Source organism: Gossypium hirsutum, chromosome D13 (genome assembly GCF_007990345.1).
Source record: "Gossypium hirsutum isolate 1008001.06 chromosome D13, Gossypium_hirsutum_v2.1, whole genome shotgun sequence".
NCBI lineage: Eukaryota > Viridiplantae > Streptophyta > Magnoliopsida > Malvales > Malvaceae > Gossypium > Gossypium hirsutum.
This window is the reverse complement of record NC_053449.1, coordinates 2,809,098-2,829,866: the sequence shown is the minus strand read 5'-3', so window position 1 is coordinate 2,829,866 and position 20,769 is coordinate 2,809,098. Positions and strand designations below refer to the sequence as shown.

The window sequence follows — 20,769 nt, the reverse complement described above, 5'->3', positions numbered from 1 at the left end:
GAGCGTTACATAAATAATAGTATTAGTGATACGTAAAAATTAGATTAGATTAAAATAAATTAAAATTTGATGTATATAAAAACACAAAAATTGTAAATTTAACCAAAATTTATTTGTAATTTTCATATTTATCCTAAAATTATTAATAAATTAAATTCTATATAAAAGAAAACAGAAAGGAGATAAAAAAGGAATTCCGGTCTTATCTTTGGTCCATCGTCAGCAGGATATTTCAACTTTTCTTCAAGGAAATCCCTTTAGAATAGAACAGAAGAGTGGCTCTATCAATGGTTTAGGATTTAGCCCATTATCTGGTCCATGGATCCAGTTGCATTGCTTGGGTTCTATCTCATCTATTTCAATTTGGTACATTGATCTAAGATAATGTCCAAATGGAACATATATCTTCTCTGTCCTGTCAATCTGTTCTTTTTTTGTATTAATGGAACTCACAAAACTTATTCTGCTAAAGTACAAAGTATAAATGATTTGATCTATGGGTTCAAATATGTTATCATGGTTTCTACCAAACTGGTAGGCTGGTAACATAATATTTCTGGGTTGTCCCAACTGTTGTGTCACCTTCAACAATTTGGGAACTGTATGCCTCAGCTCCAACCACACATGCTTTTGTTTTACCTACTCACTTACAAACCCTAACCCCACATTTCTATGTTAGTCTTAACAAAGTCTTCTTCCATGTCTCAAGAAGAAGAAAAAAATCAGTAGAAAATTCATGAACCCAAGTATGGGCAATGATTAGGAAGATATAGGGAATCTTGGTAAGTGGTAAAAGTCCATTGCAAAATTCAATTATAAGTCTCACCATTCATGATTAAGTTTTCAACTTGCAAGATTAAAGAAATGGATGCTTGTGATTTAAAGAATAAAGTTCATAAGAACAGAGAAAAGGGTTTCCTATGAGTGAAATTAAAAAGTTGAAAGGTGCAATTATATGAGGTTAAAAAACCTTGTCATTTTTGGGCTTGGACCCATTCCCTTTTGCCACAACATTATTTATTCCATCTTCCCAACTTGCTTTTCACACTAGACCCACATGTATATTTGATACGAAGATATAGTTAAATTGTATGTTTTACGAGTGTTAAAATATAATTTTACTATTTTACTATTTTAAAGGACTAAATAAAAAAATTATTAATTTGTTTAAAGTCAAGGCTCACTTGGTTGGTTATTGAGATTTTGGTAGCGGCTAAAAGGTGAAAAAAAATGATTTTAGAGTCAAAGAAGTCGGGAAAAAAGGTCCTTCCATTGTTGTAGCCCTTGGAGGAAAGAGTGAAAAAGGATAATGATAATCTAAGGAATGGATTGATTACAAAATGGTCATCATATCTTTAATTTGTTCTATTTGGGCTTTCTCAATAAGTTGGGGGAGTTTTGCGGGACCGAAATGAAAAATAGATCCTAAGTTATAATTTGTATTTGGGATTTTGTTTTGTTATTGAGACTGAGTTGTGGGGCATCATAGATGGATTATCACTTCTTTTGGAGCGGAGTTATAATAATGTGATAATTCAGACTGATAGTATGGAGGCAGTCCTAGTAATTCAAGACTAGACTTGTAATAATTCGGATTCAATTTTAGTTAGAAAAATTCACCAGTTTTTATTAAGAATAGGATATTGAGTCATTCAAATGTTTGAGATTTTTCCTATGAGGTTTAGTCATTTCATTATAATCCAAAAAGTTCACACATTTTTATATATCGAAGACGAGTTAAATGAGTCTTTAATTTAATTACTACCAAACGTTGATGAAATTATGTTTTCAAAAAGGAAAAAGAAGCAATGATAAATATGGAATACAAGTGGATGAGGGGAAAAGTTGTAGCATTGAATTAAGAATAGAAATGGAAGAGGGTGTGGGTATGACATAGACATGATTCCTTTTGGTAGCGTTGTAATGAAAATTTAAAGACTTTGGGAAACTTAAATACGCATTGGGTATGGAAAAGTTGACCATTACATCAAACATTATAGATATGTTAGATAGTAGAGGAGATTACACCCAAGATTTGATTAAGATTGCTTTTTGACATTTTCGAGATTATCAAGACTAGAATAGCACACAACTATGTCGTGTTCAGACGCCCAATGCCAAACCAATCCCCATATATATTGTGGGAGTTTTGAACACATGATTTTCAAGCTATTCCAACACTAGGACGGTGGGATTTTCTTCCCTTTTCTTTCTTAATTGTGTGCCTAACACTCGTTTTGGATGACTGGTACGTTTACATATGGTATAGCGGTGAAATTAGATACTGTGTGGTATGACTAAAAACACTGCACTAAAAGCAAACACTCATATATTGATCTTCAATTTGATCCCTCAAACAATTTTCTCATATGTTAAAATCATTGAATTATCTTTTCCTCGTCGATGTTGTTAAAAATATCTTTCTCAACATATGTAATTAAACAATTACTCATCCATTGATCTCCAATTTGATCCCACAAACAATTTTCCACAATTTCAGTTGCTAAAAAATATTATTTTCACACTTGCAACCAACGAAAATAAAAAACTTAGAACAAACAAATCTAGGCTTTAAACACAAGGGTTTTCACGAAGCTAGTATACAAGCAATATTATTTCAAAAATAAAAATCATGGTGTAATGAGAATACAATATGTCAAATTTTCGAATATAGGATTCACAATAATCATATTGACAACAACTATTTCTGAATAAAAATGTTAAATTTTTAATCAACATTAAGAAATTCAAGACTATAACTACAATCGGTCCTAATTTTTCAATGATTTGTATTAATAAACCTCTAAAAACTATGACCCACTCAAGATGTTAGGAATAACGTACAAAATCAATATCCTAAGCTTATTCAATAAATAGAAAACTAAAATTTGCATAAAAAATCTTATTCTATTACAAAAAAAACCCACAATTTTAATTTTTTTAGGGATTAGTCACAATCCTAATTTTCTAGAAATTAATTAAGAAAACTAAAAAGAAAAGAATAATTGTTACTAAATTAGGGAAACCTACTTGAATGTATTGAAAGATTGATCACCAGTAAAAATTTTAGAAAGTGTGTGTGAGGGAGAATAAGAGAAATTTGAGAGAAAAGCGATGAGTGTTAAAAAAATAAGAAGTTTTGGGTTTTAGTAATGAAAAAATATTAATTCATTTTTATATAAAATAATTTATTTTATAAAACAATTTTATTTTCAATTTTTTTTGTGAAATCAACTCACCAGTTATACATATTTTATGTTTGTGTTTAAATTACCAAATAACGAGAAATATTTTATATAAAAGTATCTAAACATCAGAAAATATTAATTCTTTCAGAAAATCAATCTATTTTTTATAAATTATGTTTAATAATACAATCGTAACTTAAATTATAATAATGATGTATAATTGCTCTATTCGAATTTAATCCAACTCACGAAATTATTTGTGAAGACAAAATCATGGAATATTAATTAGAGTAAGGTAAAAATGGGAGTGAAAAGATAATTAATGAAGGAAGGAAGGAAGGATGGGAGTGGGGGAAATATATTTCCACATGAGGGGAGAGCATCACTTGGTTGGATGAAAGGCAAAGAAAAGGAGATATTGGGACCACATCAGAGAGCATAAGATGAATAGGTAGGGTGCAGAGCAGAGCAGGGTAGGGCAGGGGCAGGGGAAGGCCAATTGCATTGCAAAATCCAAATTCAACCAAGTAGGCAGAGGTGATGTACAGACCCCAGGGATGCTGTTGGAGGAAGCAACCACCTGCCCCATGTGAGTATTATCATCATTTTCATTCATTTATTCAACCAAATATATACCTCTTTTCTCTCTCTCTCTCATGGAAAGTTATGGGTTTTTGTGGGGATTCTCTATTCACTACCCACCCACCCCCACATGCTACTCACCCACACCTTTCACTGCCCAGTCAAATTTTTGTAACATAGGATTATTTAATCATTTGATAATTAAAACAAAAAATAATCAAATTTCCAAATGGTTAAGGTGTAGTTGGAAAGTACGAGTATGTATGGTTAAGTATGCGAACACGAGACTTGTGACTTTACAATTGTTTGATGCATCTCCAAATTCCGTACAAAGTGTGTTATTAAATTAAGATATAGTTAAAGGAGGTAGATGGCAAACTATGGGTTATTTGACCATAGCTAAGCCAATCTTATCCATATCAAGCAATACTTTCATAAATGTGCTTAATTAAGATTTGACTACGGAAAACTAAACTTCTTGTACTTCATTTAAATTAACAATCTTCCCTATTCCACTATCTTTTATTGCCATCTTCTTCAGTGACATGATGCGGTTCATTGAGTTTTGGTATTTAATAAAATATCGCATCGGATCAACTGGATAAAAAATTGATGGTCTAATTGATATTATAAAATCAAAAAATAATTAAATAAAAAAATCAAATTAATTAAAAATTCGTCTAAATTGGATTGAAGCTAATTTAAAATTTTAATTTTGTTGTTAGAATTTTTAACATGAATTGTGTTTACTTGTGTAACTTTCCTTTTTAATTTTTTTTATAAATTTTATAAAAAAATATTTTTTTTAATTTTGTTACGCAATTAAACCGATTGAATACGATGAGTTTGAATCTTTTTGCATTTTACAACATCGGTATACCTTTATTTTAAAATTAAAAAGCAATAACCAAAAAATTCACATGAAACTAAATTTGGTCAATATCCATCCTAATTCCATGTCTTGTGATGGTTCCTCATTGGGAAATTTTAGCACATCCAAAGGACAACTTTGAATACTTTTCAAAACTAAAACTTTTTTAATTAATAATAATAAAGAAAGAAAGTGTTATAAACTATATATTTTAACTCGATCCGGGATCTAACCCAAAATTCGATTCGAAAGAAGTCACCTTATATACATTTTTAAAAGCCCAATAAAGAGGTTGGCTCTTTAGGAATGATACTTTTTATCTTCCTCTTCACCAGAATATTTTCTTCTTTTCTACTTTATCCAACCAGAAATTATATGAACAGAAAAAAAAGGAAAAGCACATAAAGCAAACATGCTATGTGGCAAGCATCAACATAACATATAATTAAGAAATTTGTCCTAACTATGGTCATGATTAAAATCAAATCTTGTTTAATACATGTGAAATCAAAGCCAGCTTAGCATGTATATTTGATTCTTTGGAAAATGGGGTTTTAGGTACAGCTACCAAAAATAAAGTAGTATTTCCAAATAATAAAATTTTAAATATCAAATTTTAAAACAAACATGTGTGAATTTTGTATTATTTTATCTTGTTAAATGTATCTGTGATATTTTTATTTTATTTTATATTAGGAGGAGGTTAAGATCAAGCGGTTTGAACTCGTATCAAATGAGTGTTTAATAAAAGTGTTAATTATCGTTTTAAATGAGTAAAGATAAATTTAACCGTGATGTTGCATTTTGAGAGTTATTATTTGGTATAAGTAAAAAATTAAAAATAGGTCAAAATTTGTTATTAGATCCTTAACTTTGCTTAAGTGGTGGGTTTAGTACCTGTACTTTAATTTGGTCAATTTTAATCTTTATATTTTTTGAACTGATCAATTTTAGTCCTTGTACTTTTTGAATTTTGAAATTTTAGTCCTGACCCAATGATGGTAGTTAAATTTATTTGGTTTAATCTTGCTGTTAGTCTTATATCATGCACAAAGTTGTAGATTTAGTCTATATTCCCCAGCTGGATCATTTTTAGTTGTATACTTTTTCAATTTTTGAAATTTTAATCTTAATACAAATGACAATACTTAAATCTATTAACTGATTTTTTTGCGAGTAATATGTGAAAATAAAAAGCTGACTTGATATTACATGTGCGATAATATGTTTGCCGCTTCAGATTTTAAAAATAGCAGAACTTAACTTAATCAATTTAGTCTCCACCATTTGGTGAAAACTAAAATTTTAAAAAATTAAAAATATAAGGACTAAAAATAACTAAATTAAAGTTTTAATATAATTTAACTATGCTTTAGCCACGATGATCAAATAACAAGTTTTAAAATATAATTTAACATTTTTAGTATTCTTTCATTTTCATTTTTTTAAACAATCTAATTATAGGTTCTGATCATATCTACTCTTTTTGACACAATACCTAGAACTACCCATAATACCTCCCCAACCCATAAATAGGAGGATAATATGTTTGAACGCAGTCAAACTCGTATCCTTCTGCATTGACAATAATGCCTATGACAATCGAACTAAGACTTAATTGATATATTCTTTTATTTTCAAGTAGTTTTTTTGAGCAAAGTTGATAATGGAGGAGGGGAAATTGGATGGTAATGGATATTAAATTAAGTGATTAATATTATTTAAATTGGATTTAGGCAATAATAAAAAGGTTTAATGTGAAAAATATGCTAATTTAAATTCAGATATTATAAAAATTTAAGATATTTAATGTATTTTTATTTGGACGTGAATGAAAAAAGAAAAAAAAAAAGAAAAAGAAAAGGGAGATCCTTTGGCTTGTCGCCATGTCATTATCTCTAAGATATGTGATTGTGATTTTTGGACCCTCTCCCTCTCCCTCATATTCTTTTTATTTTTATTTTACTACACTTATTTATATTTTTTATATTTAATTCTAAATATATAGTTAATGTACTTTTATTTTTTTGTAATGTAATAATTTAAAATATTATATATTTATAATAAATTTTAATATATTAATTATATAATATTATTTTTAGTATTTTTTAAGTTATTAAGTTATTATTTTTCTTTATTTTCTCTAATCCTATTTTCCTTCTTTCGCATACGTTAAAGGAGAAAAGTAAACCCATAAGAAGGAATCAAAAACAAAATCATATCGCAAGTTGAATGAAACCCTTTGGACTTCCCTATAAAGTAAATCCCATTTCACCAATTTTTTTTAATATAAAGTTTAGGATGAGGAAGATTATTTTATTAGCGTTATAAAAGTTTCTTTAAATCACGAGATTTAGGGTGAGATGATAATAATTTTTTTTATCTTAATCAGTGAATAGTGGTTTGATCCTTACCTTAAGTATGAAATAGTTTTAACACTCGTGACCTATATCTATCATTTAATGAATCTACTAAATACGGAAAATTAATTACTGAACTTTTAATTTATCGAATGTGAAAGATTAATTTTTGAACTCACTTTAAATAGTAAGTGTTGTAGCTAATGTGGGTTTAGTGTAGAGGGAGACAGCAGCATATGGGCAAAAATCCTAGAACTTCGATTCACTTCACTTTAAAAAGAAAAGAAGAAAGTTGAAAACTTTGAAAAATTTCATTACCATTACAACAATAATAAATTAAAAGAAAAGCATAGAACAAAGGAGAACCAAAGAATAACATTGGTTCTGTATTTTTTTAAAGAAAAAAAATGATTTATGTACTAGGTGTGTAGGTAAATATTGTTATCTTTCAAATAACCCCATTTCTCACTCCAAAGATCTTACTTTTTTTGTTCTTTATTTTTTGGGTTTTAATGTATTTGATCTTCGCCTTGTTGTGCTTTGCTGTGAGAGCGAGTGAGTGTTTGCTGGTCAATCTGCAAAATGTGATTTTAATATAGGGGGAAATACAGTGAACGTGCTCTTCTTTGTCTTTCAGTCTTAAACTAAAACAACACTCTCACGCTTTGAAAAGAACATGATTAGTGTATTTTTCCTCCGTGAAATTTCCAATTTTTTTATATGGCAAGAGATAAAACAGAGAAAAGAAGCCAATTTTTTGTAGAGGGAGATAGTGAGATATCTTGGGAATTTGAGCTGTTTTACATCTTTTGAGAGCCATGCTTGTCTCTTGAGAGTTGAAAAGTTTTTCTCTTTCTTGAGTTCTGAGTCTCCCTTCTCCTTTTCTTCTCTTCTTCTTGTGATGTGAAAAATTTATTTCTTTGGTCCATTTCTTCGTGCTAGCTTGTAATTATTTTTCCAACTTTTTGGTTCTTTATCACGCAAAACAATGTTATGATGATACATAAAACTTGAAGTTTTAGCTCATCATGTTCCAGTGCAGGAAAAAAGGGTATTTGTTGAAATGGCCTGTACTTACAAGAAAGTTACCTTAGTTATGGTGTATGCATGTTTTCTTGGGGGATTTTTTCTTGCTCAGATATGAAGGGGGTAGTATCAAAGAAAGAAGAAAAGTAAGAAGACATGGAGAAACAAGTTGAGCCGATCTTGTTCTTTTGCTGATGGGTCTTAAGTTGCAACAGAGCTACCACCACTCAGTGACTGTGAAAGTGAATGAACAAATGAGGACCAAAAGAGGGTACACATTTATTCAAGCTAACAGGGCTTGGTTACCAAAATTTTTGTTGCTTTGGGTAATGGTGATGGCTTTTCTCAGCACTTGGATCTACAAAAAGATGGATGCTGACAACAAAGTAAGGAGGAAGGAGGTGTTGAGTAGCATGTGTGATCAAAGGGCAAGGATGTTGCAGGATCAATTCAGTGTTAGTGTTAACCATGTTCATGCCCTGGCCATTCTTGTCTCCACTTTTCATTACTACAAGGATCCATCTGCTATTGATCAGGTTGTTCCTGAAGTTTGATCTTGTTTTCCTTCTTTTCTGTGGAATTTATGGGGTCCTGATATTTTGAAATTTCTATTTAATTTAAAGTTTTACATTTGTTGTTTTTTCGTTAGACATATGGCCTCTGAAAATCTGAGTTTGGTTGATGTTGACATCCAATGGTGAAATATTTTTCTTGTTCATCTTTTGTGTGAGTTTCTGATTGTGCACTTTGGGCTATTTTTGTTCTTTGCAAGAAATGCAGGAGACTTTTGCGGAGTACACTGCTAGAACTGCTTTTGAGAGGCCATTGCTTAGTGGGGTGGCCTATGCGGAAAGAGTAGTTCATTCTGAGAGGGAGAATTTTGAGAGGCAGCATGGGTGGACAATAAAGACAATGAAGAGGGAACCTTCTCCTATTCGAGATGAATATGCCCCTGTGATTTTCTCTCAAGAAACTGTTTCTTACATCGAATCGCTTGACATGATGTCGGGGAGGTATGCTGTTACCTACAATCTGCTTATAAGTTTTATCTTTACCTTTGGTCTGATATTTGGTTCAGGATTAGATTGGAGTGGTAATATCCATGTTCCAATGTGCAGGAGGATCGAGAAAACATATTAAGGGCTAGGGCTACTGGGAAAGCTGTCCTAACTAGCCCCTTCAGGTTACTGGGCTCTCATCATCTTGGTGTTGTGTTGACATTCCCTGTTTACAAATCCAAGCTCCCACCGAGTCCTACTGAGCAAGAGCGCATTGAAGCAACTGCTGGGTAAGTACTCCAGCTTGTCTTTCTAATTGGAAATCCAAGTTTTTTTTTTTTGTTTGAAACCCTTTTTGTGCTTGGTCTTTTCTTTTAAGCTTTTGCTTTCGAAAGTTAGCGAATGTATTTGGCACTAGATAGTTTGAAAGTGTTGATGATGAGAGTTTGCAGTCTATAGCAACTGCAGTTGTATTAGAGTGCACATGTCAAGGGGAAAAAGGTTTAGACTTTTATGTGATTTCTGTTGAAGTTTATTTGATCGTATATAAGTTAGCCGAAAAGATTCTATTCTTCATTTAGTGGACAATCAGAAACCTTCATCTCCTTTTTCCTATTGAGAGTCTGGAGAGCAAGACCATTGACACCAGATGGTCCAAAGTGACTCATACGACCACCTCAATATATTTCTAGGGTATTTGCTACTTTATGACCTAATCATGGTTATGCTGCTGATATCAGCATTTTTGCTTCCACTGACATTTATTGTTTCATTGTGATCAACACCAGCAATTTGGTGCTCCTTGACCAGATACAGTTGCCAGTACTTCTGTTGGTGCCACATAAGCACCTTTACCATCTTTACATCACTTGTTCCTGGCACTGGACATTTCTAGTTTCTCCGTAAATTTGAGTTTGACATTCATAACATTTTCTTTGTGCTACTATTTTTCTGGCTAACTAGACTTCCAGTTATTACAATGGATAGAAATACATCCCAAGGGGGGGGGATTGCTTCAGTTACTACACTTCTTTATTTTTGCATCTTAGATTTTCTTATGCATAAAAAAACTTTTAAATAAACACAGATACCTTGGTGGTGCATTTGATGTGGAGTCACTTGTGGAGAATTTACTTGGGCAACTTGCTGGAAATCAGGCAATCCTAGTGAATGTATATGATATTACTAATTCTTCTGATCACTTGATCATGTATGGTCACCAAAATCAAGATGGTGACCTGGCTTTATTGCATGAAAGCAAGCTTGATTTTGGAGATCCATTCAGGAAGCATCAGATGATATGTAGGTAAGTGTATAACTGGCTACATATTCACAAGGTTGATGGAATGACTGCATTTATTTTTGCAAGCACTTACTATTTGGCCTTCTGAGCAGATATCATCAGAAGGCACCCACATCATGGACTGCGCTGACCACGGCCTTCTTATTCTTCGTGATCTGCTTATTGGTTGGCTATATCTTATATGGTGCAGCAATACACATTGTTAAAGTTGAAGATGATTTCCATGAAATGGAAGAGCTTAAGGTTCGAGCAGAAGCTGCTGATGTGGCCAAATCACAGGTATGTATTTCAAGATATATCTATCAACACATGGTTGACCACCCACTTCCAAGCTAAAACTAATTATGATGCATTCTTGTTGCAGTTTTTGGCAACAGTTTCTCATGAAATCAGGACTCCCATGAATGGCATCCTTGGTATGTTCCAGATTGCTCCTTAAGGTTTTCTATGTGAAATATACATTCAAGGACATCAAATAATTTTAATCAGCAATGTTCTGATGAAATCTTGAATGGTTGCAGGGATGCTTGCTTTGCTTTTAGATACTGATTTAAGTTCAACACAAAGGGATTATGCTCAAACTGCTCAAGTCTGTGGAAAGGCACTGATAACATTGATAAATGAGGTGCTTGACCGTGCTAAAATTGAAGCTGGAAAGTTGGAGCTGGAAACTGTCCCCTTTGACCTTCGGTCTATCCTAGATGATGTGCTCTCTTTATTTTCTGAGAAGTCTAGAAACAAAGGTGTTGAGGTAAGTCTGGATAAAATTAATAGAAAACACAGTGCATTGTTCAATATGCTTCTTCATTTTAGACAGTTCCTATAATGCTTGAACTAATTTGCCTTCTCTTTTCCCTTTTCCTTTCCATGTCTTGGTGGCGTTGTTGATGTCAATAAATGGTGTTACTTGTGATACATTACAATGACTCAAACTCGTTGTAATTGTTTGGGAACTGAAGCTGGCAGTGTTTGTTTCTGATAAAGTTCCTGAAATGGTTATGGGGGATCCAGGGAGATTTAGACAGATAATTACGAATCTTGTTGGGAACTCTGTTAAAGTAAGTGGGTGCTCAACCTTCTCTCCTTTTGCCAATTTTGTAGGTAGATTGCTATCTACTTAATTGATGGAAGTTTTGATCTTATTAGTAGATTGCATTATTGAGTTTAGTTTCTGCTATTTGACTGATTATTGTATATAAAATTTCATTTAATAAATTGATAATGACTTAAAAATGAGTGTTTGACAGTTTACAGAACGGGGGCACATATTTGTTAAAGTCCATCTAGCTGAAAACCCGAAGCCTATGGAAGATCCTAAAGCTGAAACTTGTTTGAATGGAGGGTCAGATGAAGATGCATTGGTATCAGGTGCTCGCCAGTTTAAAACCTTGAGTGGTTATGAAGCTGCTGATGAGCGGAACAGTTGGGATTCCTTCAAGCATTTAGTTGCCGGCGAAGAATTGCGATATGATGCCTCAGTAAAAATGAAAGCTGCTGATGAAGCTTCTCAGAGTGTCACTTTGATGGTATCTGTGGAAGATACTGGCATTGGGATCCCTTTGATTGCCCAGGACAGGGTTTTCATGCCCTTTATGCAGGCGGATAGCTCAACCTCTAGAAATTATGGTGGGACTGGCATAGGCCTGAGCATTACTAAGTGTTTGGTTGAGCTAATGGGTGGTCACATAAGCTTCATCAGCAGACCACAAGTTGGAAGCACATTCTCATTCACCACAGTCTTTGGGAGGTGTAAAAGAGCTTCATTTAGTGATACAAAAAAACCCAATGCCGAAGATCTTCCATCTGGTTTCAGAGGATTGAAAGCTGTGGTAGTTGACGGAAAACCAGTTAGAGCTGCTGTAACTCGGTACCACTTGAAGAGGCTTGGCATGCTGGTTGAATTTGCGAATAGTGTCAAAATAGCTGCTTCTGCTTGTGGTAAAAATGGTTCTTCATGCGGGTACGTTTTAGTTTAGAATTATCATATTTGAGAGATTGTAAATTCAGTAAAACTATAGTTTGCATTTGGGGAATTTGCCCTATGTTTGGTTGATGATTTAATCACATTTGACAAGATCTTGTCAACAATTACTCATTTTTAACACAATTTGTAGTTTCTTCAGTACCTTTTCTGATGCCTTTGTTATGATCACTGGGAAAAAAAGACCCTTTGTGCTTTCTATTCATCTTATGATGTTAACTTTGTTGAATTATATCTTTGATCGTCGCAGAAGTAAAACTCAACCGGATATAGTTCTTGTTGAGAAGGATTCATGGCTTTCTGGTGAGGATGGCGGTTTGAGCTTACGAACGTTGGACAGGCAGCAAAACGGACACGTGTTTAAGTCACCAAAGATGATTCTTCTTGCGACAAATATTACTAATGCTGAACTCGAGAAAGCAAGGGCAGCAGGTTTTGCAGATACTACTATTATGAAACCTTTGAGGGCAAGTATGGTGGCTGCATGTCTTCAGCAGGTGCTTGGGACAGGGAAGAAGAGGCAGCCTGGAAGAGGCATGCTGTATGGATCGTCTGTCCTTGGGAGTCTTCTTTGTGGAAAGAAAATATTAGTAGTTGATGACAATATGGTAAACCGGAGAGTTGCTGCTGGCGCATTGAAAAAGTTTGGAGCTGCCGTAGAATGTGCTGAAAGTGGAAAAGCTGCACTTAAATTGCTTCAACTTCCACACAGTTTTGACGCTTGCTTCATGGATATTCAGATGCCCGAAATGGACGGGTATGTATACCATATCTTTAACATTGGGCAGTTGACAATCTAAGCACCAAATACAGGAAAAAGAAAGCAAAGTCTGTATGTTGTTTTTAGACATATCTATGGTCCGGTCCGGTCTAAACATCACATGGCTGTTGGCACATTATTTCTTCACAGTTACACTTCATTTGTGGACCAAATTCCTTTGATTAGCCTTATGGTTTTGTCTCCACTAGATACCAAATTTCTCATTTGAGTGAGAACTTGATAATCATTATTTTGTTGTAGTGCATTATTTAAATGTTGCCCATGGTTAGCTTGTGATTATTCATTTTGTCAGATAATCCTCCTTTAAATCTTATACAAATATATATGAATTTTAATCATTTTGTAAAGATAGGGTGTGAATTTTAATATCATGGACTATTATTTCAGGTTTGAGGCAACTCGTCGAATTCGCATGATGGAGAGTCAGGCAAATGAACAGATGAACGGAGGGACAGAAGAAGGGTCTATCAGGACTGGTGAGTGGCATATCCCGATATTAGCCATGACAGCTGATGTAATTCACGCCACCTATGATGAGTGCCTGAAATGTGGGATGGACGGATACGTCTCAAAGCCCTTTGAGGAGGAAAATCTTTACCTAGCTGTAGCAAAGTTCTTCAAAACGAAACCCATCTCGGACTCATAGCAACACCTCCTACATCATCCAAAAGCAAAACCTTGAATTATATGCTGGTTGGACATCGCCAGCAATTTTCCCCGTCCTGCTGGTGCATTTGGGTTTAATCACTGAATGGTTTGCTTGGATTTCTGAGGATTCTTGACCTCTCCAATAGAAAAAACATGCATGTTCTTGCATTCATTTCTAACCAACTTCAATTTTAACCTGATTAGTATCTTAGTACATGTATACTACCACAATGACTCCATCCCCGACTGTTTGTATAGATCTTCATATTAGAGTCAAAAGGTGTAAATCTCATTCTCTCTAGACTTTGGAACTTTCTTTGGAATAGGCCTTTGTGCCATGTTTTTTTTTCTTCTAAATTTTGCTGTAAACTTTTTGTTATTGAGTTTCAAATATCAGAAAGAGGTAGCTAACAAGTATAAAACAGTCTGCTCTGCAATATATAGTTTCATTTTAAAATTTCCACATTTTGTGGTCGATCTTATTCATGATTATTTGAAATATATCAAAAGCTAAGTCTAGTAATGGAAATGGAAGATCAGGAGGTGGTCCGAGGGGGCAATTCTTTTCGCAATCTGCCCTCACAGTATAACACTCTGATTTTCTTGATATACAGCACCAACAGCTGCGGAATATGCCATTGCCGGAAGCTGGCCCCGATGTAGGACAAGGTCTATGAATGCATGGTCCTAGTGTTATTTTGCTGCCTGGGTCAAGTTCATTGCCATGGATGCTGCTGCTTCTACTACCTGCAATTCATATGAAATTTGCCATTAAAGAAAGAATCATTTCAATGTACGAAAAGTTGATAAAATATGAGAAGATCAAACCAGAGTAAACTAAAAATCAGTATACGCACGTTCATGAAAAGCTGAAAGAGAGGTGAAGAGCAGTAAAAGGAAGGCCAAACGAATAGCCATGAACTTGGTTGCTACCATTGTTCAATTTATAATTAGAAAGAATTGTTCCATATTAAAATTAAAAGTAATTCAAAATTTAGCTCTTAAGGTTTACATATTTTGTCAATTTGACATTTATTTTTTTTAATTAAAATCGGCCATTGATCTTTTTAAAATATCAAATTTGACTATCAATTTTTTAAAAAGAGCCAAATTTATGTTTTTTAACAAAAATACTGAATAAAATATTAAATTTTTTAACATGGTAGCTCACATAACAATCTACGAAAAATATATGTGCATATAGGATAAATAGTGTCATATCAACATGTGCACTATCACACGAGTTACCATGCAAACATCATTAAAAAAAATTAATGTTTTAAGATTTCTTTCCTTTCCGGGAAAAGCCAAATATTGAATAACAACCCTATGCAATTTTTAGCAGTGAATCCTCTCAAATAAATGTAAACATCTTTTGATTAGTCTTAACTATTTATAGAATTTTCTATATATATATATATATTCAAACCTCACGTAAAGAACTTCAATCATATTTCACATCAACAATGGTAGCAACCAAGTTCATGGCTACTCGTTTGGCCTTCCTTTTACTGCTCTTCACCTCTCTTCCAGCTTTTCATGAATGTGCGTATACTGATTTTTAGTTTACTCTGGTTTGATCTTTTCATATTTTATCAACTTTTCATACATTGAAATGATTCTTTCTTTAATGGCAAATTTCATTTGAATTGCAGGTAGTAGAAGCAGCAGCATCCATGGCAATGAACTTGACCCGGGCAGCAAAATAACACTAGGACCATGCAGTCATAGACCTTGTCCTACATCGGGGCCAGCTTCCGGTGATAGCATATTCCGCAGCTGTTGGTGCTGCATATCAAGAAAATCAGAGTGTTATACTGTGAGAGCCGATTGCGAAAAGAATTGCCCGCTCGGACCACCTCCTGATCTTCCATTTCCATAACTAGACTTAGCTTGCCTTTTGATATATTTCAAATAATCATGAATAAGATCGACCACAAAATGTGGGAATTTTAAAATGAAACTATATATTGCAAAGCAGACTGTTTGAACTAAATTAATGTTAAAGAAAAAAGAATATTATTGAAATAGTTAACTAGAAATTCAATTTGGTGACAAGAAAGATCAATTTCAGCAAAAAAAAATCGAATTTTGAGTTAATCGAATTAAGTTATTCAAATTATTTGAGTCAACTCGAATAACTTAATTCGAGTTTCGAGTTCGAGTCGAGTTGAATTTCACAATTCGAATAACTTGCATGATTCAAATAATATATTGGTGTAAATACTCTTTTGGTTCTTGTCAACTTTAAAAATAAGCAAATGGGTCTCTCTTAACAAAGAATACAAAAAAATTCAAAATATTTATAAATATTAAAAAAATTATATTTTAAAAAAATTATAAAAATTATAAAAAATAAATAAAATTTTAAATTTTTTTCTAAAATAATAATTTTGAGACCTAATTAATGATTCAAATTTATTATACTCAAGTATTTATTTTTTTGATTATTTTTTTTGACAAAATTTTCAAATATATATGGTTTCAAATTTATGTGCTCTAATATGGAAGTAGTTATACTATAACAATATTTTTATTTGACAGGTTTAATTTTTTTAATTGAACTCGAACAATTTCACTCAATTCGACTAGACTCGACTCTTAATTAGTAGATTGTGTCTCACGTATATACCTTTACTAAGTAAAAAAAAAAAGACCACGTTGGTTATATAAAAATTCGGGAGCAACAAAAATTTTAGTTTACCATGGGTAAGGACACTATTGCTGACGTAATAACCTCTATACGAAATGCTGATATGAATAGAAAAGGAACAATTCAAATAGATTCGAAAAAAAATTCAAATTGAGTCAGAATGATAAAATAGTACTCGTGAACTCGAAATTTTTTCACTCGATTCGATTCGATTCGTCTCAATTCGATCAAACGCTCACCTCTATTACTAACCATGGATAAATTGTGTGATTTATTAGGAGAGTTTTGATTTAAATTTCAGTGACTATATTCAAACCTTTAACTAAATTGTCTCATTTACATTTATTACTTCGACTTTTTACTCTAGACTATTAATTTATAAATGGGTTAAAATATAAATTTATCATTATATTACTATGCTTAATTATGTTAAAACCTTAAACACTTAAACTCAAGATCCTAAATTTAAGACTCATTAATATTTATTTAGTTGTTCAATTAATGTTTAATTATGTTTAAATAAAATTATTAACATTTATTTATAAGTCTTTTATAATTTATTTTATTTAAGTTAATGATAATATATCATGTTATTATTCATTGATGATATACGAAATTTATGTAATTACGACCATTGGAAGCTTATTAGAACCTTCCATCCAAAATACCCTCTTGGGCTTGCATTATTAGGCTTCATAAAGTCTGGCTTTTTGAACCTTCAAATTCTTTTGCTTGAAGATTGCTTGTCACCAACTGTTGGGCCAGTACATTTAAATTAGGCTGTCATTCTCTTGGATTGGAATTGAGTTATTGGGCCATGTAGAAAATTAAGCCCATCATACTTAAATTTATAACGCAAGAAATTATTTAAGCTTAATCTATCGTAACCCTCGAATAATTACATCCTCATTCTTTTATATTTAAAGTAAATTCTCCCAAAAATAATTTATCTAATCACTCAAAGATGAACAAACATGAACATATATTTGTGCACTATCTAAGTGCATTCTACATGAAAGGTTTCCTTTAAATTAATGTTGCCCTAAGTGATAAGTGGGAACATCAATTGAGTTGATGTTGATATATAATCATCATAAAAAGAACAACTGATGTGCACTTCAAATAAATAAGATGATAAAAGCTTTATTTATCAAAGCCAATAATGCCATGGTTGATTAGGATTCTTCTTTTCATTTCATGTGAAACAAATTATGGTCAAATGAGACTTTTCATATATTAATGGCGGAGCGTAGTGGAGACCTAGAAGATCATAGTCTCCCTTAAAATGGTAAAAATGATAAAAATTTGATTTAACCCTTTAAAAATTATAAAGATATAGGCTATTAAAATGATGAAACTTTATTTTTACTATTATAAGTATATACAATTTAATTCCGATCCTAAAAAAATTTTCAGGCTCTGCCACCACTGCCACTGCTTCTGCTTCAAACCTATATTTTGATCTTTTAATAAATTTTAAGTTCACACTTGGATAGATCTTACCAATTGAGCCTAGGTATTAACTTTTTGTTATTCCTAATTTTGTATTCCTTTTACTTAAGTCCTTGATCCAGTAACTGTCTTTATATTCTTGGGTTAAGCAATTTCTATCTTTAGCAAGAAAGTAATTTAATTAATTAATATTGAAGTTTTGTCATCAATAAAGATTTACCTATTTTACTGTCCTTTGCATTGGATTTTCGTTCCATTGATTTTTATTGTTGTTCACCTTGGAATTACAGCCTTATTTCATATTTTTAGAGTTTTTCATTTTCGTTTTACGAATTATGTTCGGAGTTTATGGTTGTTTCTTTTAATAATATCGTCTTCAAAATTCAAACCTGAAACCTTCTTTTGAAAGTACAATATATTTTACCAGTACGCCCAATCATTTATTGATTGGTACATGCACATACTTAAATATAAATAGATGAGTATTGCACATAAAATGCACCGAAATGGTCCAATTATGTCACTGTTTGAGCATCCGAACACAACCAGTGTAACCAATGAGACGGCAAGAAAAGAATAAAAATATGAATCATCATACCCAATAGCCTTCCTCTCCTGTGTCATTTACCTCGATCACTTCTAAACTTCATCTTTCTTGTCACCAAATTGAATTTCTAGTTAACTATTCAGTAATATTCTTTTTCTCTTTAACATTTATGTTGTATTGTGTAAATATAACCATTGAATTTTAAACCCACTTTAATTCCCAATTGTAATTTTTATGTATTTTGTTATAATAAACGTCGATAATGGCAGTAGAATGATTACAAAGCAATAAGAAAAGAAAAATAATATAACAGACATATTTTACGTGGAAGCCCTTTCGGGAAAAAAATTACGGGCAGAGGAGAAGAGATTCACTAATGTTGAAAAACGAATGATACAAGAGGAGTTTCGACTACATCTATTTAATGGTTGAAAAATCATGTTCTAATCAAAGTCAAATAGAAGAATAATAGTTCTATACGAATTTAACTTGTGCTGTATGGCCCTCGGCCTTTCGCCCCCATGGATCTCTTTATTTTGCTACTGTATTTATTTCTTCAACAAGTGACATGATTCAAGTCATACAATCTCTAACATATTTTTTTTATGGTATGATTATGTCGGTGTAAGTTTTTAAAGTGGTTTTACTTCATTTCATAATTTTTTATACTATAAATATTTTATGTTTTATTCATGTAGATTATGCCTGTCGAGCTTGTCATAAATTAAAAATTTATAATTATTTGTTGTATGTAAAAAAAATCAACCGTTAAATATATATTATTATTGATAATATTTTAGATTGATATGATAGGAATATAGAATCTTTTCATTAATTTACATGCATGCCAAATAAAATTATATTAATAAATTCAATGGTTGGATTGTTAAAATGTTAGTAGTATGAAAAGTTATGGAAGAGTATAAAACTATTCTAATTTTACACCGGTGTAAGTGGATCTCTCCCCTACTTCTTCTACCTTTAACTTTCTTAAACCAGAAGAAAAATATGCTTAAGCATACTCGAGACCATGTCCTTCTTGTTATAATAGCAACAATGCTAATTGAGCTAAACCTTAATCGACAAACTGCAATCAATCATTTCTATAACAATATTTCATTATAGCAACCAAGTTTGTAACAAAATAAAGTTTAATATTTGTCTTTTTTTATACTTTTATATCATCTTTAAATAAAAATAATTACAAATTACAAATATAAAGATAAAAAAATGTAAATTTATTATCTATATTTATTATTGAATAAATTTTAGTTTTTCAGACAAAATCTAAAATTAATAATATCGTTGATTTAGTTGGTGTGACAAATCTAATATTAAGAAATCGCAAAGCTTGTTGATTGGTTGCTAGAATCAAACAGAAAGAAAAATTACAGAGAATGAACCTCAGAATGTATTGTACGTAAAATCCGAGAACACAGTTGTTTATGGCTTCACGTACAGTAATTCTCCGAAGCCGCTATTTAAAGCTCTTCTTTCTTTCAGCATTTGCCCATCCCTTCGCTTTATTAAAATCAATTCCACCTTTTGTAGCAAGTAAGGAATGGCGAAGCTTAGCATCCTTTTGTGCATAGCCATTGCATTTATGCTCAGCTTCACCTTGAGGGAAGTTGTTGCACACACAGGGACTGCCACCTTCTACACTCAGCCATACGTTCGTAAGCCCCCTTTGCCTTAATTTTTACTCTTTGCAGTAATCCAATGGTTATGCAGACCTAAAATTTCGGATGCATTTAACCCAAATAGCTGGCTAAATTAATGTACGATTACTAGTTGATATTTTGAGGTTGAAAAATTGCAGCGTCTGCTTGTAACGGATACCAAAAGGATGGGGTGATGATTGCTGCTGCCAGTGATGCAATTTGGGACGATGGAGCAGCTTGCGGGAGAAAATACAAAGTTAAATGCACAGGGGCAACCAACCAATCCCCTCATCCATGTAGAGGAAAGAAGTATGTGGTTGTGAAAGTAGTTGATTATTGCCCATCTGGTTGTGAAGGCACCATTGATTTATCGCAAGAAGCTTTCGCTTCCATAGCCGATCCAGATGCCGGAAAAATTAAAATTTCCTTTCATCAGTATGTTAATCTCATAATCAATTTAAGCATTCAGGTGTTTCTCCAACTTTAGATTGTAACTTATCCATGTTTTGCAATGTAGGGTCTGAAGTATTGCCTGCAGGAACATGACATCTCCCTTGCGGATATGGGTCGAAATATGGCAGTGGGTCTCATTGGCATCTTTAACTTTCGAAGTGAATATTCCTATGTATGTGGATGATAAATGATGAACATTTTGAAAAATAATGAATTGAATCTTATGCAGTTTCCAGTTAACTGTATAACAATTCAACAATTAATA

At 32.4% G+C, this 20,769-nt stretch overlaps 3 protein-coding genes across 3 annotated transcripts; all 3 read left to right on the top strand.

Annotated features, from left to right (window-relative positions):
• The first annotated feature begins 7,328 nt into the window (after positions 1-7,328).
• Positions 7,329-14,201, top strand: LOC107919969 (histidine kinase 4). Its single transcript, XM_041109952.1, has 11 exons — positions 7,329-8,563; positions 8,808-9,047; positions 9,146-9,315; positions 10,113-10,331; positions 10,421-10,607; positions 10,693-10,744; positions 10,850-11,079; positions 11,288-11,386; positions 11,576-12,288; positions 12,560-13,066; positions 13,478-14,201. Exons 1-11 carry the CDS (start codon positions 8,222-8,224, stop codon positions 13,734-13,736), a joined length of 3,018 nt encoding a protein of 1,005 aa, XP_040965886.1. The 5' UTR covers positions 7,329-8,221; the 3' UTR covers positions 13,737-14,201.
• Positions 14,202-15,178: 977 nt separating this feature from the next.
• LOC107919663 (uncharacterized) lies at positions 15,179-15,766 on the top strand. The gene is made up of 2 exons (XM_016849075.2): positions 15,179-15,283; positions 15,394-15,766. The coding sequence occupies exons 1-2, from the start codon at positions 15,205-15,207 to the stop codon at positions 15,618-15,620; spliced, it is 306 nt and encodes a 101-aa protein (XP_016704564.1). The 5' UTR covers positions 15,179-15,204; the 3' UTR covers positions 15,621-15,766.
• A 4,133-nt stretch (positions 15,767-19,899) lies between these two features.
• Positions 19,900-20,769, top strand: LOC107919751 (EG45-like domain containing protein). Its single transcript, XM_016849129.2, has 3 exons — positions 19,900-20,066; positions 20,210-20,486; positions 20,569-20,769. Exons 1-3 carry the CDS (start codon positions 19,952-19,954, stop codon positions 20,573-20,575), a joined length of 399 nt encoding a protein of 132 aa, XP_016704618.2. The 5' UTR covers positions 19,900-19,951; the 3' UTR covers positions 20,576-20,769.